At 50.9% G+C, this 24,313-nt stretch overlaps 1 protein-coding gene and 1 long non-coding RNA gene across 3 annotated transcripts in view; both read left to right on the top strand.

Annotated features, from left to right (window-relative positions):
* Positions 1 to 806: 806 nt before the first annotated feature.
* Positions 807 to 9,225, top strand: LOC125723582 (uncharacterized). Its single transcript, XR_007386932.1, has 4 exons — positions 807 to 1,958; positions 2,174 to 3,245; positions 3,396 to 3,528; positions 9,063 to 9,225. It is a non-coding gene; the product is annotated as an uncharacterized LOC125723582 (long non-coding RNA).
* An 11,393-nt stretch (positions 9,226 to 20,618) lies between these two features.
* LOC125723547 (RNA-binding motif, single-stranded-interacting protein 2-like) overlaps positions 20,619 to 24,313 on the top strand; it is a 35,241-nt gene continuing 31,546 nt past the window's right edge. For both annotated transcript variants that reach the window (XM_049000239.1, XM_049000238.1), the window contains exon 1: positions 20,619 to 20,752. In XM_049000239.1, the coding sequence (XP_048856196.1) occupies positions 20,681 to 20,752 (72 nt within the window). In that variant the 5' untranslated portion in view covers positions 20,619 to 20,680. The remainder of the gene's footprint in view (positions 20,753 to 24,313) is intronic.

Raw genomic sequence — 24,313 nt, 5'->3', positions numbered from 1 at the left:
TATATAGTACAGAAGGGGGTTCAACAATGGATGAAATTCTGAAAATGTTACATTTATAACATATGTGATTTATCCATAAGTGCTGTTTTATTTATCGCCTCTTAATGTTTTAGTAAAATGTTCTCTTTTTAAAAAAAATTCTGATGTATAAAGTATGCGTCACATCAGAATTTGTATATAGTAATTATTTTAGTCAAATGATATTATTTGGCTTTGGTTTGAGTTTACATATCAGGGTTTCGGAACAAGGTGATGACGGATCAGGAAATGAGAATTCATAAGTTATTAAAACCGTTTTCAGCTCCATGAACTTCCAGGCTAAAATCCAGTTTGGCCATCAAATATGAAAACAATGGGCAGTGATATTTCTTTCTAGAGCCTGTGATTCATTTTCAGAGCAGACTTAGGAGGTAAGGGGTTACTATATCAAACAGACAATCCATTTCACAAGGGGTATTAAAGAGTATTGATGGCCAGAGACCAACCCATAGTTCATTTACCATGCTGATCTTTCAACATTCTCTGAAGACAAAGAATTCCTACTGGCCCGCAGAGGAAGAAGCGTGCAAACATTACTGGAGCATTACGTAATCTGAAGGGCATGACAGCGAACTGCTGAAAATCACAATCTGTGTCGGAGGACCACTTTAAGTGCCTTTAAAATAGTTTGTAGTTTAATTTAACCTTAGCTAGGTCAATAGAGCCAAAAATGTTTTAAAACCCCCCCAAGGTATAACACAGTGTATATATTCTCAGCCACACTCCATTCATTGTCGTGGACTCCATCCTTCCACGGTGAGGTATTGCATTATCTGCCCTGGCTATTTTAGCCTTTGGAGGTTCACATGTGATTGAGGGACAGATGAGCACAGGCAAAGAATGTCAAACGTGTGGAGAATCTGATCATTCCCATAGGAGCGTTGGATTCCCGGCCGGTTCTTCACGGCGTTCTTCAGCTCATGGCACTGGGCCAGTGGTGTTGGGGTTAGCAAGAGGCATCGTATTTTATATCGCTCTGCAGACAGCGGATTGTACATCTTAACTGAAATGAAAAGGCATGCTTAGTCCTCTGAAAGGTACGTCGTCTTTGCTGCCGTCTGATTAGTTAACTAGTACTTTTCTTGGAATTTTAAATTAAGTGCTAGAGGAGAGAAAGCATTCATAAATCCAAGCAATGTTGGTGGAAAAACGCAGTGCAGTTACTACACATATTACTTTGGAAATGAACAGAAAAACGAATTCCTGCTGTGGGCTGCAGCTTCAGTCACGTTGCTGTGCTCAGCTCAGATTTACAACATGTTTCAGTATCTGCTCTATATCCCAAGTGGCGCTGAGATCAGAAAGCGGCGCTATGCCGTAAATATCTGCGCTGGCTATCCAACGTGCTGTTTGTTGATGCGGTTTCCATGGGGAGAGGACCCAGCTGAGGCGAGAGTGTGTCACACAGCAGCAGGCGAGGGCTCTATGTACTGACCGTCTCCACAAAATGGCCGCGACAGGCACCGGAGGACGCGAGGAGAATCTCCAACTACCGGCGACAGCCAGGCTTTTGACACGCTGCCAGAAAGACACGACATGTTTATTTGGAAGCCAGCACACCATGAACAACCCGTGTAACGTTTTAAAGACGCAAAGCGACTTTCTCAGGGTGAAGCTGATGAGTTACTTCACACCGGGTTGCCTGCCGCGTTGATGGGGTGGTGTGGAGACTCGGTGGGTAGCACTGTTGCCCTGCACCTCCACCTTTAGTCCTGCCTCTGCTCTCTGTGAATGTGTGGATTTTGTAAGCTCTCCCTGTAGTGTACGATGCATCCAGATATGCAGATTTCTTCCTGTATTCTGAAGGTGTCTCTAAACTGCATGCGTCCTGCAATGGATTGACGTCCCTTCCAGGATATAGTCTTGCCTTGTCCTATAATTGCTAGGATGGGCTCCAGGTCCCAGCAACCCCGTGCCAGGTAAGTGGTTGAAAGTTGGATGGATGCCAGGTTTCTTTGTAAATAACAAACAACACTATAGCTACCTAATGCATTAGTGGCTCTTGATTGTAGAAGACATTTTATACTAACACAATGTCCTTTTTATGGAAATTCTGGGTACTGGCTCTGAACATGGACCTGAATAAAAGCAAGATGTGATTATATTATGGCCAACGTGCTACTTTTTATTCCAGAAACACGGGACTCTGGAGCAAGTCTCCGAATGACACATGGAGAGGAGCATGAGGCTCAGTGAGGGAGGCGGGTTGACAGGCTGCCAGCGTACGTGGCCCCGCACCACATGTTTAGCTGGGCAGGGAGCTTGGCCATTGTCCAGGCACATCTGTACGCAATCCCACAGAACTGGCAGTTCAGCTGCAGAGGCCGAGCGGTTGGAGAGGGAGAGCGGCACTTTCTCAGACCACAAGAACCTGCTTTTTCTGCTCCCCAGACGGTCCTGGACTGGCAGCCCAAAGACGTAATCCTGGCAAAGCAGTGGTCCGGCGAAACCAGTCAAGAACGGTGGGGGGGGGAGGGCTGTCTGGCTTGTTTAAAAGGTTCCAGTTTCAGTGTGTGAGCCTGCAGTGGTGCCTTTCAGAACTGCCCTTCAAAATGGCTTTGATGATAAGAGCAGATCTCCACGGCTGATAGAAAAAGACAATAAGATGCCTCTCCTTTAAGACAATAAGATGCCTCTCCTTTAAGACAATAAGATGCCTCTCCTTTAAGACAATAAGATGCCTCTCCTTTAAGACAATAAGATGCCTCTCCTTTAAGACAATAAGATGCCTCTCCTTTAAGACAATAAGATGCCTCTCCTTTAAGACAATAAGATGCCTCTCCTTTAAGACAATAAGATGCCTCTTCTTTAAGACAATAAGATGCCTCTCCTTTAAGACAATAAGATGCCTCTCCTTTAAGACAATAAGATGCCTCTCCTTTAAGACAATAAGATGCCTCTTCTTTAAGACAATAAGATGCCTCTCCTTTAAGACAATAAGATGCCTCTCCTTTAAGAGATGAAGAGGCTGTGCAGCCGGTGGCTTGGAGGCTGACGACGAAAGCAGTTTCTGCATAGACTTTCCCAGCTCGATCCCTCCAGAACATGCTGTCCTGCACAAGTCGCAAAACGCCACCCAGCTACAGTCTAACAGTCTTTTGCAAGTATTATATTTCTTGCATAAACAAGTGAAGGTTGAGCCCCCACCCTGTTCATATCATGGCTGATCTGGGCCAGATTTAAGGCCCAAAGGTCTAAAGGAGGAAGTAAGCAAACATTTGAGCTTTTAGACAAATATTGCCAGATGTTTCACAACTGTGCCTGTGTTTTAAGCATTTCACTGCGCATAAGTCTGTCTCGGTGTGGGGGACTCCTGCCTTCCTGCCATGATACATCATGGTTATGTTTTGTTACAGATACATACTGCAGTGCAGACCTGTGATGTTTAACATGTCAGGAATGGGGACAGCAGAAAGCATGGCGGCTAAAGAAGTGAACTTTCAAAGCAAATGTTGCTGGCTAGACATTGCTGCTGTACGCATGTCCAGAGTAAGTCACTAACCAGGTGTCTGCAAACAGCCTCACAGTGAGGTCCTGTGGTATGTGGGAGCATGTGCCCTGTGAGGGACTGGCATCCCCCCCACTGCCCCCCCTGTGAGGGACTGGCATCCCCCCCCACTGCCCCCCCCGTGAGAGACTGGCATCCCCCCCACTGCCCCCCCCCGTGAGAGACTGGCATCCCCCCCACTGCCCCCCCTGTGAGGGACTGGCATCCCCCCCCACTGCCCCCCCCGTGAGAGACTGGCATCCCCCCCACTGCCCCCCCCTGTGAGGGACTGGCATCCCCCCCACTGCCCCCCCCGTGAGAGACTGGCATCCCCCCCACTGCCCCCCCCGTGAGAGACTGGCATCCCCCCCACTGCCCCACCTGTGAGGGACTGGCATCCCCCCCACTGCCCCCCCCTGTGAGGGACTGGCATCCCCCCCACTGCCCCCCCCGTGAGAGACTGGCATCCCCCCCACTGCCCCCCCCTGTGAGGGACTGGCATCCCCCCCACTGCCCCACCTGTGAGGGACTGGCATCCCCCCCACTGCCCCCCCCGTGAGAGACTGGCATCCCCCCCACTGCCCCCCCCCGTGAGAGACTGGCATCCCCCCCACTGCCCCCCCCTGTGAGGGACTGGCATCCCCCCCACTGCCCCCCCCGTGAGAGACTGGCATCCCCCCCACTGCCCCACCTGTGAGGGACTGGCATCCCACCCCACTGCCCCCCCCGTGAGGGACTGGCATCCCCCCCACTGCCCCACCTGTGAGGGACTGGCATCCCCCCCACTGCCCCCCCCGTGAGAGACTGGCATCCCACCCCACTGCCCACCCTGTGAGAGACTGGCATCCCACCCCACTGCCCCCCCTGTGAGAGACTGGCATCCCCCCCACTGCCCCCCCCGTGAGAGACTGGCATCCCACCCCACTGCCCCACCTGTGAGGGACTGGCATCCCCCCCACTGCCCCCCCCCGTGAGAGACTGGCATCCCACCCCACTGCCCCACCTGTGAGGGACTGGCATCCCCCCCACTGCCCACCCTGTGAGAGACTGGCATCCCCCCCACTGCCCCCCCCTGTGAGGGACTGGCATCCCCCCACTGCCCCCCCCGTGAGAGACTGGCATCCCCCCCACTGCCCCCCCCGTGAGAGACTGGCATCCCCCCCACTGCCCCCCCCTGTGAGGGACTGGCATCCCCCCCACTGCCCCCCCCTGTGAGGGACTGGCATCCCCCCCACTGCCCCCCCCGTGAGAGACTGGCATCCCACCCCACTGCCCCACCTGTGAGGGACTGGCATCCCCCCCACTGCCCCCCCCTGTGAGGGACTGGCATCCCCCCCACTGCCCCCCCCTGTGAGGGACTGGCATCCCCCCCACTGCCCCCCCCGTGAGAGACTGGCATCCCCCCCACTGCCCCCCCCGTGAGAGACTGGCATCCCACCCCACTGCCCCCCCCCGTGAGAGACTGGCATCCCACCCCACTGCCCCCCCCTGTGAGGGACTGGCATCCCCCCCACTGCCCCCCCTGTGAGAGACTGGCATCCCACCCCACTGCCCCCCCCCGTGAGAGACTGGCATCCCACCCCACTGCCCCCCCCTGTGAGGGACTGGCATCCCCCCCACTGCCCCCCCCTGTGAGAGACTGGCATCCCCCCCACTGCCCCCCCCCGTGAGAGACTGGCATCCCACCCCACTGCCCCACCTGTGAGGGACTGGCATCCCCCCCACTGCCCCCCCCTGTGAGGGACTGGCATCCCCCCCACTGCCCCCCCCGTGAGAGACTGGCATCCCACCCCACTGCCCCCCCTGTGAGAGACTGGCATCCCCCCCCACTGCCCCACCTGTGAGGGACTGGCATCCCACCCCACTGCCCCCCCCTGTGAGGGACTGGCATCCCCCCCACTGCCCCCCCCTGTGAGGGACTGGCATCCCCCCCACTGCCCCCCCCGTGAGAGACTGGCATCCCCCCCCACTGCCCCCCCCCTGTGAGGGACTGGCATCCCCCCCACTGCCCCCCCCTGTGAGGGACTGGCATCCCACCCCACTGCCCCCCCCTGTGAGGGACTGGCATCCCCCCCACTGCCCCCCCTGTGAGAGACTGGCATCCCACCCCACTGCCCCCCCCCGTGAGAGACTGGCATCCCACCCCACTGCCCCCCCCTGTGAGGGACTGGCATCCCCCCCACTGCCCCCACCTGTGAGAGACTGGCATCCCCCCCACTGCCCCCCCCTGTGAGGGACTGGCATCCCACCCCACTGCCCCCCCCTGTGAGGGACTGGCATCCCCCCCACTGCCCCCCCTGTGAGAGACTGGCATCCCACCCCACTGCCCCCCCCCGTGAGAGACTGGCATCCCACCCCACTGCCCCCCCCTGTGAGGGACTGGCATCCCCCCCACTGCCCCCACCTGTGAGAGACTGGCATCCCCCCCACTGCCCCCCCCGTGAGAGACTGGCATCCCCCCCACTGCCCCCCCTGTGAGGGACTGGCATCCCACCCCACTGCCCCCCCCTGTGAGGGACTGGCATCCCCCCCACTGCCCCCCCCTGTGAGGGACTGGCATCCCCCCCACTGCCCCCCCCCGTGAGAGACTGGCATCCCACCCCACTGCCCCCCCCTGTGAGGGACTGGCATCCCCCCCACTGCCCCCCCCTGTGAGGGACTGGCATCCCCCCCACTGCCCCCCCCGTGAGAGACTGGCATCCCCCCCACTGCCCCCCCCGTGAGAGACTGGCATCCCCCCCACTGCCCCACCTGTGAGGGACTGGCATCCCACCCCACTGCCCCCCCCTGTGAGGGACTGGCATCCCCCCCACTGCCCCCCCCTGTGAGGGACTGGCATCCCCCCCACTGCCCCCCCTGTGAGAGACTGGCATCCCACCCCACTGCCCCCCCCCGTGAGAGACTGGCATCCCCCCCACTGCCCCCCCCGTGAGAGACTGGCATCCCCCCCACTGCCCCCCCTGTGAGAGACTGGCATCCCCCCCACTGCCCCCCCCTGTGAGGGACTGGCATCCCCCCCACTGCCCCCCCTGTGAGAGACTGGCATCCCCCCCACTGCCCCCCCTGTGAGAGACTGGCATCCCCCCCACTGCCCCCCCTGTGAGGGACTGGCATCCCCCCCACTGCCCCCCCTGTGAGAGACTGGCATCCCCCCCCACTGCCCCCCCTGTGAGAGACTGGCATCCCCCCCACTGCCCCCCCTGTGAGAGACTGGCATCCCCCCCACTGCCCCCCCCTGTGAGAGACTGGCATCCCCCCCACTGCCCCCCCTGTGAGAGACTGGCATCCCCCCCACTGCCCCCCCTGTGAGAGACTGGCATCCCCCCCACTGCCCCCCCTGTGAGAGACTGGCATCCCACCCCACTGCCCCACCTGTGAGGGACTGGCATCCCCCCCACTGCCCTCCCTGTGAGAGACTGGCATCCCCCCCACTGCCCCCCCCGTGAGAGACTGGCATCCCCCCCCACTGCCCCCCCTGTGAGAGACTGGCATCCCCCCCACTGCCCCCCCTGTGAGAGACTGGCATCCCACCCCACTGCCCCCCCCTGTGAGAGACTGGCATCCCCCCCACTGCCCCCCCCGTGAGAGACTGGCATCCCCCCCACTGCCCCCCCCGTGAGAGACTGGCATCCCCCCCACTGCCCTCCCCCGTGAGAGACTGGCATCCCCCCCACTGCCCCCCCTGTGAGAGACTGGCATCCCCCCCACTGCCCCCCCTGTGAGAGACTGGCATCCCCCCCACTGCCCCCCCCTGTGAGAGACTGGCATCCCCCCCACTGCCCCCCCTGTGAGAGACTGGCATCCCCCCCACTGCCCCCCCTGTGAGAGACTGGCATCCCCCCCACTGCCCCCCCCTGTGAGAGACTGGCATCCCCCCACTGCCCCCCCTGTGAGAGACTGGCATCCCCCCCACTGCCCCCCCCGTGAGAGACTGGCATCCCCCCCACTGCCCCCCCGTGAGAGACTGGCATCCCCCCCACTGCCCCCCCTGTGAGAGACTGGCATCCCCTCCCACTGCCCCCCCCTGTGAGAGACTGGCATCCCCCCCACTGCCCCCCCTGTGAGAGACTGGCATCCCCCCCACTGCCCCCCCTGTGAGAGACTGGCATCCCCCCACTGCCCTCCCTGTGAGAGACTGGCATCCCCCCCACTGCCCCCCCCGTGAGAGACTGGCATCCCCCCCACTGCCCCCCCCGTGAGAGACTGGCATCCCCCCAGTGCCCCCCCCGTGAGAGACTGGCATCCCCCCACTGCCCCCCCCGTGAGAGACTGGCATCCCCCCCACTGCCCCCCCCCGTGAGAGACTGGCATCCCCCCACTGCCCCCCCGTGAGAGACTGGCATCCCCCCCAGTGCCCCCCCCCGTGAGAGACTGGCATCCCCTCCCACTGCCCCCCCCGTGAGAGACTGGCATCCCCCCCACTGCCCCCCCCGTGAGAGACTGGCATCCCCCCCAGTGCCCCCCCCCGTGAGAGACTGGCATCCCCCCCACTGCCCCCCCCGTGAGAGACTGGCATCCCCTCCCACTGCCCCCCCCCCGTGAGAGACTGGCATCCCCCCCACTGCCCCCCCCGTGAGAGACTGGCATCCCCCCCACTGCCCCCCCCCTGTGAGAGACTGGCATCCCCTCCCACTGCCCCCCCCCGTGAGAGACTGGCATCCCCCCCACTGCCCCCCCTGTGAGAGACTGGCATCCCCCCCACTGCCCCCCCCGTGAGGGTCTGGCATCCACCCCACTGCCCCCCCTGTGAGAGACTGGCATCCCCCCCACTGCCCCACCTGTGAGGAACAGGTACCCCACCCCACTGCCCCCCCCCATGAGGGAATGGCACCCTACCCCACTGCCCCCCCTGTGAGAGACTGGCATCCCACCCCACTGCCCCCCCTGTGAGAGACTGGCATCCCCCCCACTGCCCCCCCTGTGAGAGACTGGCATCCCACCCCACTGCTCCCCCTGTGAGAGACTGGCATCCCCCCCACTGCCCCCCCCGTGAGACACTGGCATCCACCCCCCACTCCCCCCCCCAGTGAGGAACAGGTACCCCACCCCACTGCCCCCCCCGTAAGAAACTGGCATCCCACCCTACTCCCACCCCGGTGCGGAACTGGTACCCCCACCCCACTGCCCCCCCCATTAGGGACTGGCACCCCACCCTACTGCCCCCCGCCGCCCCTCCCATGGTGCCCCTGCCTCATGATCCATGTTTCCTGGAACAGACTTCAGGTTCACAGCAGTCATGTACTGGATAAGGTGATGGGGGGGAGGGGGGCTATAAACTGGACAGCTGTGAAAATCTGCATGATTTCATTGCTTTGGATCAAGGTTCCAGGAAATTGAAATTTGACACACACACAAAAATGCAGTAGTAACCGAAAATCTGACCAGTATCACCTGAGCTATGTATGATCTGGCCAGTAGATGCACTCTCCGTGCGTTATTGTTCTGAAGCCGTTTTCTCTCTCTCTCTCTCTCTCTCTCTCTCTCTCTCTCCCTCTCTCTCTCTCTCTCTCCGTCTCTCCCTGATGCCACCGGGCAGCTATGGCTCTCATCCCCGTCACCTTCCATACAGTGACACCGCCATCCTGGACCTCTAGCTCACACGGCCTGGAAGAAGCAGATCCATGCAGCGTGCACATGGGCTGTCCGGCTTACATCACCGACTGGAACGATCCCGAGAATCCAGCGGCAACATTCCCAAATCCCCCCCCCCCTCCCCTCAGCCCCCCCCCCCCCCTCCACCACAACCGCCGCCTCCAGGCTTGGAACACGATAGAGAATCTCATAAGTCATGTTTCCCAGCGTTCCCCACAGTTTCCCCTGTGAGCGAGATCGGTAAGTGTTTGTGTTCAGGAAAGCAAAAGCAAGAACAACAGATTATTCCCCCCCCCCCCCCTCCCCAAAAAACCTGAAACTAGGTACATTCCATGTAAAACAAGTAGGATCATCAACTGGTTTCATTCCGAGTTCAACAGAAGCCTGCAGACCGAAAAGCCAACCAGCAAGGATAATTTTAACACTGAGAGTGATCTGTCAACCCTGAAAGTGCTCATTTTAGCACTCAGATAAACTTTCACTATGGTAAATGAACACTTCTGCATTCAGTGCACATATGCATAACATGCATGTTCTTTTGTCATATACAATGATGACTGCTTGCTTTAAATATTTAGCTTTTTTTAAAAAAAAAAACAGAAAATAAATTTGTGTCTATTTTCTTTACTACGGCTGCCTGATGAACTCATCTTAGAGGGTGAATAATGGCTGAAACAGGAAATCTACTGCACTCCAGTAAAATGCTTGTGGGCCTAGAAGGGGGGGGGGGGTGTTTGGGTGGGGGGGGGGGTTGTTCCCTTTTTGAAAATCAGAACTCGAGGAAAACAGAAAATGGACAGTCTGCCAGAGGAATCTTGCCAGAGGGAGAACATATGGCTGAAGACCAGATATGTTACCATAATATACCTGTGAGTCTGCAGCCCTCGTGCTGCTCCGGCTTTCCATTAAAAATGAGGCGGCTAATCGCTAACATCTCCACAGACTGGTAATTGATTGTAGCATTTTCTGTAAATCCTGGAGTTCCGTGCCATTCCGATTTTCAAAAAAAGGGCTGTACATGTAAGAGAAGAAAGAAACCAGAAATGCTTGGAAGAACAGGGGGCTCCTACTTATCTCTGATGTTTCTGAACATTCCGGGAAGTTCCACAGTGTTAGTCTGATCACCAATTAACCGTTTTGGAAGCTGAGCCATCTTGGGTATGAAGAGCCATTATCCAGATCCTGAGACTGTTGTCGATGTTCACAAGTAAATTTCTCAGTCTATATTCCAACCAAGCTGGAACTGATTCAGGAAGCAACTGGCTGTTTGGCGAGTGATAAGTGTCTGTTAAGTCTGATAACCTGGTGTAATTCCACCGATTCTACTGACTCATAATCTTTGTTGTGGCTTTTTCACAGCTTTTAAATCTTAGGACTCGGACACCTAGCGGAAGTGTTGCAGGAATCGAATGTTCTGGGTGGCAATAGGGACATCAAGGCATGAAGCACTGCAGAGGATCACAGTGAAAGCTCAGCTCTCTGTGTTTTACGTACGAGGTTAAATGTTACCCACATGACTGCTGACTGTAATGTGTGACACGTCACATGTCCAGTTTTTGTAAAATACTATTTGGTGAAATGCAGTCCCATTCAGGGTACCACCTACCCGGCAGGGTCACCCTGACCCCTGACCAACAGTTACATACATAAGATAAGAGTCTTTCTCACTATGCATTGAGCAGTGAAATGTCATTTAATTATGGGAGATGAATGGACCTTTACTTGCCTAAATGTAGCTTTGTGGTACATAATCGTAATCCTGGTGACTAAAATGTGATTAATGATTAATCACATTTTAATCATTAATAGATTAAAATAAGATCATAATTAGATTAATGTCCCAAAAAAGTAAAAGCAAGTTATAATTGCTGGATTTCTGTGGTGAAGGAAAGTCCTGCTGTGGGCTTATTATTATTATTATTATTATTATTATTATTATATCATTTTTACTAGTTTAGCCCCTTATGTCATGTGAATTAAAGCAGCTCACATAAAATACTTCAGCTCCCTCCTTTAATATTCACTTCTGCGCTTGTTCTCATTTTCTGACTCCCGACTCTGTGATTACAGAGCGGCAAACCGGCAGGACAGGACCGTGACGGAGCTTTTCTGTGGGAACGGACGCATGGCCACGTGAAATGCCAAAGATCTGGGGCAACGTGAGCATGGACTGTTGGGGCCTGTGATATCTGAGCGAGAGCATTTCCCTCCCAGCCCTTATATCCCAGAACCCACGGCGATAAATTGCTGCCATTTCATAACAAAGGATGAAGTGTGTGTGTCTGAGTGCCTGTGTGCAGTTGGATGGAGAGGCCTCTCGCCCATCTCCAACCTTTTTGACCTTCCTTCCCTTCGGTTCTTGGCATCCCAAAGAGCAGCATGACGTGAAGCACAAGCACAGTTTACTTCGTTTATACACGGATAACAAGAGTGATTTCTGCTGAGAGTCCTGACTATATTAATATCAGCTACCACATCACTGTCCTATGTCTCCCAGCAATATTATTATAATGTGGTTTATTTATGACTAAAGTTTTTAAAATAGAAAACAGCTTCCAGCTGAGTTTTTTTCATATCCTAATTCTTTGGCAAGTCTTTGTTTTATTCACAAAAATAACCCAAAGATAACCCAAAGATAACCCAAAGATAACCCAAAGATAACCCAAAGATAGCCCAAAGGTAGCCCATGCTCCTCTGACTGCTGAGATCACCTCTGGCTTCACCCGAACGCGCTGGATTTACAGGCAGGCTTTGGGATTCTCGCTGTAATGTGGCACCCAGCAGTATCCCCATCTTTTGCCGGGGATTTCCTCCTTCTCCATGTTTGCTGCCACGCAGGTTGCCTCTGCAATTGCTGCATGTTTTCACAGAGACAATTACAGAGCTCACCATGCTGATAACACCCAAAGAATGTGAAGCATGTGCCAACAGCCAGACACCCCCCGCCCCCCTGGACCCATCCCCCCACTCCACCCGCCCCCCCCGACTCCGTACCCCATGCTATCTCCTTCTTCAAAGCGGAGCCCTTCTGATCTAAGACAGCCACCTGATTCTGGGCCATATTTCCCTGTAATCAAACACATCAATGGATACTGACCCACTACACAGATAAGACAGACAAAGAGATTAAGGGCAGCTCTATTAGTGTATGAGGAAATGCTTTTCATTAACTGCACCTTCATAATGCATTTATAATGCCGTCAAATAACATTTATAAACAGCATATAAGTACACCTTAACATCCTAACGTATCTTAACAACTTTACACCAATAGAAAATAATATATGATTATAATGTTTATTTTTTGTTGTTTATTATCATATAATGTCTGTTATGAATGTTAAGGTATACTTACATGCTGCTTATGAATGCATTATAAAGGGGCGGCTGATGTAAAGCGTTACCGTATATTGTCCTTGTCAGGAAGCAATGTTGAGGTTAGCATGAATTAGCAAAGTTTACAAGCTGTAAGTCCCTGAACACAGTGGCCCCTGTACTGCGCTGAAGGTATCGTGCAGTGTTGGAGCTTCACACAGTGACTGCAGCTCATGGCATCTGGGTGACATATTTCAGCAAGTCTGGGCAAGAGCGCAGGTCAGCACAAACAACCTGCTAACACCGATCCGCCGCTAACGCACCTGAAAATGCCAGCCCTTCTGAAATCACTTAATTACAGGCTAACAATCAGACAACAATGACACCTAGAGAACAACAGACCGCAGAGGGGCAGAGTGATCAGTACATGAGCTGCACGGAGGTCGGTTCTGCTTTGCGATGAAAAGATGATGCATGGATGGTTTGCAGCTGCTACAAGTATTCTTTTGTCCTCTCTTTGGCTTTGAACATATGCTTGGTCCCAAGGGCGTACACTTGGGTATGGATGGCAGGAACATGTCGCTACCGATCCTGTGGGAATACCCTGTATGTTACATATAGGGAGGGTCTATGCTGATTTGGTCTCTACACCCTTGTTTTGTGCACTGTGATGAAGCTGTGAGTGAGCTCAGTTGTGACCAAAGAGTGACCCCTGTGAGCTGAAGATACAGCCAGACCACTTCTGATGTTGATGCTCGTTCTGAGAACAGCCTGGGCCTCCAGAGAGGACGGTCTACCTTTGGTCTTGATGGTACAGCGATTGAACGAAGCTTCTACTTTCCCACAGACTTGACTTTTTGGCGCCATCGCCATTCCGTCGAAAACATTCCTGTGACATGACCGTCTATAGAGATGTGCAGATATGTTAGGGAATGTAAATACTACAGTATGTAACCCGTATATCGCCCTTAATGGACAGCGTGGCGTTTTTTTTGTGGGAACTTCTAATAATAATTTATCAACTGGCTTCGTATAAAATTGTCGAAATGAAACAGCAGCCTAATTATATTGTGATAATTCAATACTACATCTGCTTGGTTTTACCTTTACATGTGCGGCAAATGTTCCATGGTAGATTGTCTGCCAGGGTATAAAACCTGAGATAACCTGAGTTTGAAGTTACTGAGAGAAAAAATTAAATTATGTGGCCAAGTAAATACAGGAAGAGGTGTGGCTCACCAGAAGACAGGTAGCATAGAAAACCTGCTGGACAGTAGCTCTGCAGGACCGGAGCTGGAGACCCCTGTGTTACACTGTAAGAGTAAATCACCTTCAAACTGCTTCTTTACCGAGGCCATAACCTCTATCTCATTCTGGGAGGTTTCCCAGATGTTCCCAGGCCAGATGTAGCCCCTCCAGTGTGTCATGGATCTGGCCTGCGGGGGGGGGGGGCTTTGCCCAGCTCCCTTGGGAGTCGACCAGATGGTAGATCCAGCTCAGCTGTTTTTGTTTTTTATCTCTCCAGTTGCTCTGGAACTCCTCACCGTATCGCAGAGAGTGAGCTCTGCAACCCTGTGGAGAAGCTGCGTTACGGCGGCTTGTACTTGCGATCTTGTTCTTTCAGTCATTTCCCGCAGCTCTTGACCATAAGTGAGGGGGAGTGACATAGACTGACCCGTAAACCACAAGCTTTGCGGCGGGAGCTGATGAAGAAGCTCTTTCTTCACCACCACAGACACACTTGTTGCCACTGAATCAACCCCCCCCGCCCCCCCACCAGCAATAGTCACCACCCAATTATCAAAAATCACTATGTGTCAACCTAGCTAAAATGATTAATTTTAAAAACTGTATGGGGGGGAGGGAATGATAAAGATGTTAAAAGTTGTCAAACTGGGGGAGGGGCTTGGCACCAGCAGTTTGCTAAGTTGGCGCCCCTTCAAAACATGCTGCCCAGGGGCAATTGCCCATCCTGCCCCTGCCAAGATCCACCCCTGATCTCATGTTCCCTCTTACCATCACTCAGGACTGAGATCCCAAAGCACTCTGATGGCAAACTCCCTCCCCTAACCTGAATGCAGTGATCTATTCTTTAGACCAAGATCACCGTGACTGATTCTCGTCCCTCGATATCAGACTGCTGAAGTTTGTGCTGGAGGCCTTGTTTGGATGAAGATACAAGCAGAACATAATCCTCAAATAGCAGGGATGTCACCTTCAGCCCTCCGTAAGTCACAGCTGCACCTTGATATCCTGACAATGAAAATCAAAAACAGACAGGATGCACCCTTGCCGGAGGCTAATATCCAGTCTAAGCAACTTTGATTTTGTGCCAAGTATGTGCACACAGCTCTTGCTACACACTGAGTAACACTCGCTAGTGGTCCCACTGCTCCATATTTCTGCAGCACCTCCACAAAATGTGCCGAGGCATGTAGTCATACATTTCTCCACGTACCACATGCAGACCCTTTCGCTATATTCCCATGAACTCTCGCATGCAAGGGAGAAGAGTAGGTGCACTGTTCCTCCCCATGCTGTGCTCCTCCTTGTACTGTACTGCTCCCTGTACTGTGATCTTACTTGTACAATGCTCCTCCACTCTGTACTGTGCTCCTCCCTGCTCCTGCTCTTCCCTGTACTATACTCCTTCCTGTACTTGCTCCACTCTGTAATGTGCTCCTACCTATACTTGCTCCTCCCCATGCTGCGCTCCTCCATGTACTGTGTTCCTCCCTGTACTGTGCTCCTCCCTGCTCCTCTCTGTACTATACTCCTTCTTGTACTTGCTCCACTCTGTAATGTGCTCCAACCTGTACTTGCTCCTCCCCATGCTGCGGTCCTCCATGTACTGTGTTCCTCCCTGTACTGTACTCCTCCCTGCTTCCCCCTGTACTATACCTACCTATACTTGTACTTGCTCCACTCTGTAATGTGCTCCTACCTATACTTGCTACCTATACTTGCTCTACCTGTACTATACCCACCCCTCCCCATGCTGCGCTCCTCCATGTACTGTGTTCCTCCCTGTACTGTGCTCCTCCCTGCTCCTCCTGTACTATACTCCTTCCTGTACTTGCTCCACTCTGTAATGTGCTCCTACCTGTACTTGCTCCTCCCCATGCTGTGCTCCTCCATGTACTGTGCTCCTCCCTGTACTGTGATTCTACTTGTATAATGCTCCTCCCTGTACTGCCCTTAGCAAACAGGCCAGTGCAAAGAATCCAGACAAATTACAAGCCAACAACCACCCCCCATGAGGTACAAGGTACCGGAACAAAATGAGAGCACTCAGTCTGGGAATAGGGTTCAGAGACCCACTTGGTGGTCAGGCCACCCACGTAAGCCGTCCATGGCCAGCCCAGAATGGCCATGTGGAGCCATTTTGGGGGCTCAGCACCCGCAAGGCAAAAGGCGGGATCAGGTGCAATGCTGTTTGGGTGGCAAGCAAAAGCAGGAAAAATCTGAATGCGTTAAGCAAATTAGGGGCTCCCAGCCCCCACTCCGCGTACTGGTACCAGTGTGTGGCCAGTATTCCATGGGGCCGCGGAATGCTGGGGTTTTGCTGTGCGTTTGGTTAATTTCCAAAAGTAAACTATGCATTTTTAATTTCTTATTACCTCTCACTTTCAAGCATTCTGTTTACATCTGAAATAAATGGAAATGGTTAATCTTATAAAACTGCTGATTGATCTGCTGGCTCTGCTGGGAGAAACGGCTAAAGGTGGGAACCCCTAAAATAAATAATCTCACTTTACGTCTCTGGGGTTCTTGAATGAGCACACAGTCCATTTTTATGAAATGGCAGTATATTGTTATTGAGTAATGATGTTACTACAGGGGGGTAAAGCCAGCCTCAGTGCCAGTCAACCCTTTACGCAACATAGGTGGCCATCTTCTTAGGAGATCAGCAGTCATTCTCATCGTGAAGCTTGCCTAGTGTGTCACATGGGCTTTCTCCTGCACTTCTGAAGTGGTCGACTACACTGTTCTGTGCTATATAGTCATGTAGGTGTTGCTAACAAACGGTCCTCCACCGACGCCGTCCTCCAATCGACTACCTCCTCCCACCAACACCTTCCTCCCCCTGACGCAATCCTCTAACCTCCTCTTAGCTCACTATTGCCAGGGTGCACGGAGTCGCCAAACAGGCAGGTGGGTTGCCCCCTGCTCTGGACACCCCCTGTGGAACATCCCATGGGCTTCCTGTCCGTTGCCTGCCGAAGGTGCTCTCACCCCAGCATGATACACGCTTCCTTCCCGCATCGGCACGTCCATACGATCTGAGCAGGGATCCAGACGTGATCTGCCTGGTGTGTTCTGCTCATCCTGGAGGTCAGATCGTGGACCCCTGCTACTCTGAACCTGCACCCCCCCCAAGTAATAATCCTCTATCCGTGTACTGCTTAGCCCCCGCAGAGATGTGCTAATGGTATACTGTAAATGGGGAGGGGGAACTGCTCTGCCACTCTGAGTCAACTATGCGGCTGAATCAGTGTGGGTCCTCATTAAAATGTTCAGTGAAACAGAAAACTGCAGAAGATGATTGATGATTGCAGATATTACTTAAGGTAAAATGACAATTAAACGCTCGACAACAGTGTGGCAATCGAGCCATCCACACAAAACGTAATTAATTAAGCCTTCAAGTTCTTATCTCTGGTGGGGGGGGTGCCTGTTGTATTATTCTGGTACATTCTGCTTCAGTAAATATCCATCTGTTTAGCTGGCTGAAATGTGAATGACAGCATGCGGTGAACGCCTGCTCGCTTACGATCCATTCATCCACCAGATTTTAGTCACTACTTACCTAGGTAGGGCTGCAGTGAGCTGGGTCTGCACAGAAAACCACCGTGAGGAGCATGCAACCTCTCATGGGGTCAAGGACTTAAAAGGCATTTGTACAAATGCAAGTACCATGAAATACTTGCTTGTGCACCTCCCTGCAGCCTTAAACAACACATAACAATAAAGAACGATGAGTAGCAAATAACAGGATAGTGAGAACATGAACATACATACAATATATTCAGTATACATGCGATATACAGTATACATACATTATACAGTATACATACATAATACAGTATACATAAAATTTACATGCTATATACAGTATACATAAAATATACATGCAATATACAGTATACATACAGTATGCATGCAATATACAGTATGCATACAGTTTGCAAGGGGTGGCATGGTGGTGCAGTGGTTAGCACTGTTGCTTCATACAGTATACATAAAATATACATGCAATATACAGTATACATACAGTATGCATGCAATATACAGTATGCATACAGTTTGCAAGGGGTGGCATGGTGGTGCAGTGGTTAGCACTGTTGCTTCACACCTCTGGGACCCGGGTTCGAGTCTCCGCCTGGGTCACATGTTTGCGGAGTTTGCATGTTCTCCCCATGTCGTCGTGGGGTTTCCTCCGGGTACTCCGGTTTCCCTAAAGTGAGCTGGGTCCAATTTTTACTAAATTGGAGTTACTAAATTGCCCATAGGAGTGCATGTGTGTGATTGTGCCCTGTGATGGACTGGCCCCCCATCCTGGGTTGTTCCCTGCCTCGTGCCCATAGCTTCCGAGATAGGCTCCGGACCCCCCGCGACTCAGAAGGATAAGCGGTTTGGAAAATGGATAGATGAATACAATATACTGTATACATACCGTATGCATACAATATATTCAGTATACATACAATATACAGTATATGTACACTATAGATGAAATATACTGTATACATTTGACATACAGTATGCATACAATATACATCAATATACAATAACATGCTGAACAAGTAGGACAGCAAATTACTGAAGTTTAAAGTGTGAGTGGTTAATAAACAACAGTGGTGATTGACATTTTACTGTGAGTTATCAGTGCATATTTAACATTCTTATTACTATCGAGAAGACGGCGTTCCTTAATCTCGTAGTCTGTGTTCTGACCGACCTGCAGTGTCTTCTGAGGGGAGGAGGGAGGAAAGCGGCGGGGGTCTGTCACTGTGCCCTGAGCTGTCCTCCGACTGTCTGACCGAGAGCCTGATTAAAGCCACACTGCGTTAAGGTGTGAGGAGGTAAGAGGATGGGGGCAGCCACTGACCCAGTCCACTGCTTACTCACTTTGCATTTACATTTTACATATTCAGCAGACGATTTCGCCCAACATGACATACAAGTGAGGCAAAGAGCACAATCAAATCTACGTGCCGCCTAGAAGAAAACTAGACATGACTGCAGCTAGACTGAGCTTCCAATGAACGGCAAGTGTAAGCAGTACTGGAGCAGGAGCTACAGAACAACTTCTGTACAAGAACACAATGACTATTCAATGACCAGAAGTGCAACATGAAAAGATTCAGGAAACACTGACGAGGCATCGGGGTAGCAGAGGAATTCAGGGATCAGATGGGTCTTGAGGTGTTTCTTGGAGGTGAAGAGGGAGTCTGATGGCTGGACGTGCTTCGGTTGCTTGTTCCCACATGAGGGAACCACACAAGAGAACCACTTGGTTTGCATGTAAGAAGAAAAAGTTTTACTTCTCTGAGTTCATTTGAATCGGGGCTGTTTTAGAAGAACCAAATGTCAGGCAGATCTACATCTGAACGATCTTCAGCGGTATGCGGATGTATTCTTGAGACCACATTTTAAGGGACAGGCTGTGCAGGTGGAGAGCATGAAAAAGCTGGCGGTCTGTGCCGCTGTTCGAAAGTCCAGGGGAACATGAGGGCTGAGTTGCTTAGCGACACGCCTGTTGATGTCCAAACAATGCCGCTGTCACTTGGCCAGCTGCCCGTCTGGGTTCCATCTGACTTGCAACAATGTCACTACTGTCCCAGGCTGAGATGTACCATGCGACTCAGTGTTGCTATGGATACGCCAATCGCTCTCACAAGCAGCCTGAGGTGCAACAGCATTAATAATAGTAATAATAACACCAACCTTTAAATAGGCCCAGTCAGTGATTAGTTCATTCATTCAAAGTACCTGAATGTGTGACACATCTGTGTTACACAGATGAGGAGACAGAGCTGTGTTTACATTAACATGTCAGATGGTCTCTAGACGATCTCAGTGTTTACAGTAATGTACAAGATGGTTACAAACAGACCTAGAGTGCTGTACTCTCCAGTAGGGGGAGAGGCTGAAGCGATGTTCCATTTGGGCCATAGAAATATTCCTAATGGTCTGGTAATGAAGATTTTGGGGGATTTTTTTCTGTCTGGCTAACAATGTAGCCCAAATCGCACACCTTGTCTTTATTCTGCCATAATCTTAAAAAATTTCTATTAACTGCTTTGTTGTATTTGCTTCAGTTCATTAACCCAGGAACGTAGCAACCAGCTGGATTACACACCACAAGCACTTAAATTAGATTCATTTACCCACCCCTCCAATAAATGGACCATTGTATTTAAATTATGCAAATGTGCTCCCCCCCCCCATCCTCCTATTATGAAACACTTTCCAATGCCGTTGCATTAAGCACAAAAGAATTTTCATTAAATAAATGTGCTAATGGTCAATATGGAATCTGTAAAATAATGAAATAATGATCATTGTCTCCCATATTTACTGTTGACAATTATACTTTCTGATATATTAATAGGGGCGGCATGGTGGTGCAGTGGTTAGCACTGTCGCCTCACACCTCTGGGACCCGGGTTCGAGTCTCCGCCTGGGTCACATGTTTGCGGAGTTTGCATGTTCTCCCCGTGTCGTCGTGGGGTTTCCTCCGGGTACTCCGGTTTCCCCCCACAGTCCAAAAACATGCTGAGGCTAATTGGAGTTGCTGAATTGCCCGTAGGTGTGCATGTGTGAGTGACTGGTGTGTGAGTGTGCCCTGCGATGGGCTGGCCCCCCATCCTGGGTTGTTCCCTGCCTCGTGCCCATTGATTCCGGGATAGGCTCCGGACCCCCCGCGACCCAATAGGATGAGCGGTTTGGAAAATGGATGGATGGATGGATGGATATATTAATATGGGAAATAGGAAATAAATAGCAAGTCAAACTGAAAGTGATGGACAGAAGTGCAGTTAATCTCTCTCAAGAAGCCGGAGGCCCCCGTCTATTCTTTCCGGGATTGGCCGAATGCCCCCTAGCGGCAGCGGCGAACTCCGACTTCTATTCCCCCGCCCCCCCCCCCCCCCCGCGCCCGGAATCCGGGCTTGACTTCCCCAGCTGACGTCAGCTGGCAGCCTCGGCTCTGCTCGCCGCTCCGGACACAGCGCCGTGAAAATGCTGCTCTCCGTGCCGCCGAGGACAGCGATCAACCCCTACCATGGATACAACAGCAGAAACGGCAAAAAGGTAAGGCGGCTGAGTGGTTTTCATTCTTTTTTGGGGGTGTGCTACCTCCCCCCCCCCGTGTGTGTGGCGGCGGCGGCGGCGGCGGCGGCAGCCTGTTCCATGCATGACTGTAAGCTGCAGTGTCCTTGAAAGGGGAGCCCTGGAAAAGCGCCTGGTTCGCGGTGCTGCACTGTCCCTCCGCACTACGGAGCTCCGATCGCAGACACGTCTGCGCCTTTTCCACCTGGATTTACTTTCAGACTCCGGTGTCCGGCGTGGCTCCCCCCTGCCGTGTGTGTGACTCCCCCCTCAGCAAACACACAGCACGGCACTTTCGCCTGGTGTAGGGCTCTGCTGGAGGACGCTGAAGGGACTGGAAAGAAAGTATAGCTGGGAGTCGCTTCTACCCACTGATCGCACGTAACATTAGTGTTTCGCAGGAATAAGTTCCGTAAACTTTGTATCGCGCATATATTATATTATATTATAATATAATATATAATAAAATATAATATATAATATATAATATAATATATTATTAAATATGCCCCACCCCTTAAGAATGTAAGACTCCCAAGATGAATCGTCTTCTCCATAAAGTGATGAACTGTAAACAAGGCCGAACCTGAGCACTTTGTTGCAGTATTTTTACTTTTGCAAAAAACAAAAAAAAATAGAGTTAATGTAAATATTTACATGTGTGTCATATGGGCCTAGTTTAAGGTAAGTGCGAGAGAATAAAAATGTTTTACTACATTTGCGTAACACTGGGAATCATATTTGCCCTGCATCATTATAACCCTTGACATCAACTGTATATCGTTTCTTTGGGGAGAAAATTTAACCAAGTTATATTGAAATTTTAGTCGATACCTATTTTGATTCGGTTACAAAGGTCTTGTTTTTTTTCTAAAAATGTACAGAAAATTAAAGATTAAAGATAGGCCTAAAAGCGAATTAGTGAAATTAAATGTACAGTAGATATACTGTAACATATTTTATTTGATGATCAGTCTGTTAAAATCTAAACATATTAAGTATTAGGCCTACATGCACTTTTAACTACCATTTAAAAGTTAAGAAAATGGGCATGTAAGCTTAACAGAGCGTCAGAAATGCCGGCGAGCAGAAGCGGGCCGTTCGGCCGCATTGAGACGCGGACAGACTGACAGACTGATACTGACGGGAGGCTCATTTTTGGACTGGGGTGTTTAACGTTTCCATCATTTGCGCTCTCCGTCTTTTAATAACAGCCATCTCCGTGCAAAATAACGCTTTACTTGGCCGTCGTAAAACTCGCCGAGAATTGCAGTTGTTATTTCGGACCGACTAAAGAAAAATCTAAGTAAGTTTTTATAAGCTGTTTACTGCATGGATTAATTGCAGCTTTTAAAATTGGACTATGTTAAAATGCACTGATTCAGGAGGCTGAGTGGGATATTCTGATCGCTGTAGTCCATGATCTGTTCAGAAAGCCTTGATGAATGGAGTCGCTCATCCTGTCCCATAGAGAATATGGAGAAGCAGACTGGCAGCTTCAGCGGGAGCCGGGTATAGCGGTGACGGGCACCCAGGCTTTTCGGGCTGTCTTGGGGAGGGACCACCCACCCCCAAGATAATTCCAAAAGCAAGCTACTCGTGATGCATTTCTTCTTGAAGTTGGGAGAGAATAATGTTTCATCCGGTGTCACTACTCTGAAAGCAGAAATTAAAATATAGGCTGCTTGATAGTACAAAAACATGTAAGCCGGAGTTGATGCCGACCAAACGATTGGCTTCAAATTTCAAGATTAGTTATTCGATTAATTTATTAAAGTATAGGCCTATTTTAGTGTAGCCTGCTTGAAGTATTAGGCCTGTATATTGACATTTATTTTCACGTTGTTTGACAAAGGGTATAGGAGTTGGATGGATGGATGGATGGATGAATGAATGAATGAAACACCTGTATTGTCGTGGTAATTGATAATACTATGCGAGTAGCTTGTGCCTTGATGATATCTTAATTTTTATGTTTTAGTTTATATTAGCCTATCAAATATACGATTTCAGGAAAATCAGTTCGATCCCACGGGACGCGTCCTTCTGTTTAGTGGGTCGTGTTTTAAAACAATGACAGCCAATCGGCTGCTTGCTTCGCATTCATTGTTTATCTTTTTATTTATTTCTTTCGTTATTTATTTTGCTCTTGCAGTCATGGCTCATCATGCATCCCTGAAAATATTATGTAAGGACGATCAAATCGGTCGAACAGCTTACGAACACATCATTAGTATCCAGCACATCAACAATAAATAAATAAATAAGTAGAAATTAAAAACCTGTCAGGAATACTCTGTGCTGTTTATTTGTTCTTTCGCTCTTGGCTGAGTCCACTGTTATGATTCACCGCCTCCACAAACAGGTAGATGCAAACTCTAATCTTTAAACAGGTTCTTGAATCGTCCTTGACGCAGTGAATCCACACGCTGTTGGTTTTAACGCTTGCGGGACACTGACCCGCTCATAATGTATCAAAGTGTTAAATTATAGTTGAAGATATATTGCTCAGATGGAAGGCGGGCTATTTTCCCGGGGCGCTAATGCTCACAGCATGAACCAACGACGCTAAAACGCAAGCGATAAATAATCATTATGTACAGTTTCTGCTGCCTGTAACTGAGCTGCCGAAGCACACACACATAAGCGTGCTGGCTAACTGCTGGGATGCTTATGGAAACGCAGGTCACTGGGTGCCTGCTTAAGTGCACTGGCCAACAATGGCACGGTGCTCATATGTACACTTAAGTGTGTTCAAGTGGGCCAATTTGCAACAATGCAGTACTTAATAATTAATTGAGTCCTGCATTTATCCTGTGTTTCGTATTTTTTTGCCTTTCTGTATGCTTTTTGAGTATATTATTATGAAGCAAGCCTTGTTGTTAATTTAATCATATGTATGATGGATACTGTAAGTGCATCATTGGGCAAATCTTACAGTCGGAGTGCAGTGAAAACAGACAAGTTGTTCTGTTCCTTTTAAGACCCCCCCCCCCCCCCCCGGCTGAATAAAACTTATGACAAGAAAGGTGAAGCAGTATGTTAATGTTCCCATTTCACCTTCTTACCGCTGGTGATGTTTCCAGTATAGTGCAATGTTCTCAGTGTATCTACGGCTTACACATAGCTGGTAAATTTCGTGAGGTTTTCTCCTTTTTTTGTATTGCCTAAATCTATAATAAATACTTCTAAAATGCAAGTCTGTTTTAAGGCTTCATTATGCAGTGATGTTTTATGTTAATCTCTCTTCCTATTTAAACTGGCGTGATCTTAACAAAACAGGGTATTTTGTTTCCGAAGTCCTTTCCTCTGCTTCTGTGAGGCTTCACTGGTTTTCATCGTCATTTAACGTTCTAGCAGCCAGATAATTATAACGAGCAATAAGGCTGGAACTTAACCTTGGTATCATCGCGGTTTTGCTTGGGTCACAGTTCCGGGAACCAGAAGTCCTCGCTGCTGGAGTGTCAGGCATTGGCGAGCGAGGGCAGCGGATGTGGTTTCCGGTGAATATGCGCTGTAATCTGCCTGCACCTCCACAGGGGA

This window comes from Brienomyrus brachyistius, unplaced genomic scaffold (genome assembly GCF_023856365.1).
Source record: "Brienomyrus brachyistius isolate T26 unplaced genomic scaffold, BBRACH_0.4 scaffold50, whole genome shotgun sequence".
Lineage (NCBI taxonomy): Eukaryota > Metazoa > Chordata > Actinopteri > Osteoglossiformes > Mormyridae > Brienomyrus > Brienomyrus brachyistius.
The sequence above is the reverse complement of the archived record's forward strand: the minus strand, read 5'-3'. Positions and strand labels throughout refer to the sequence as shown.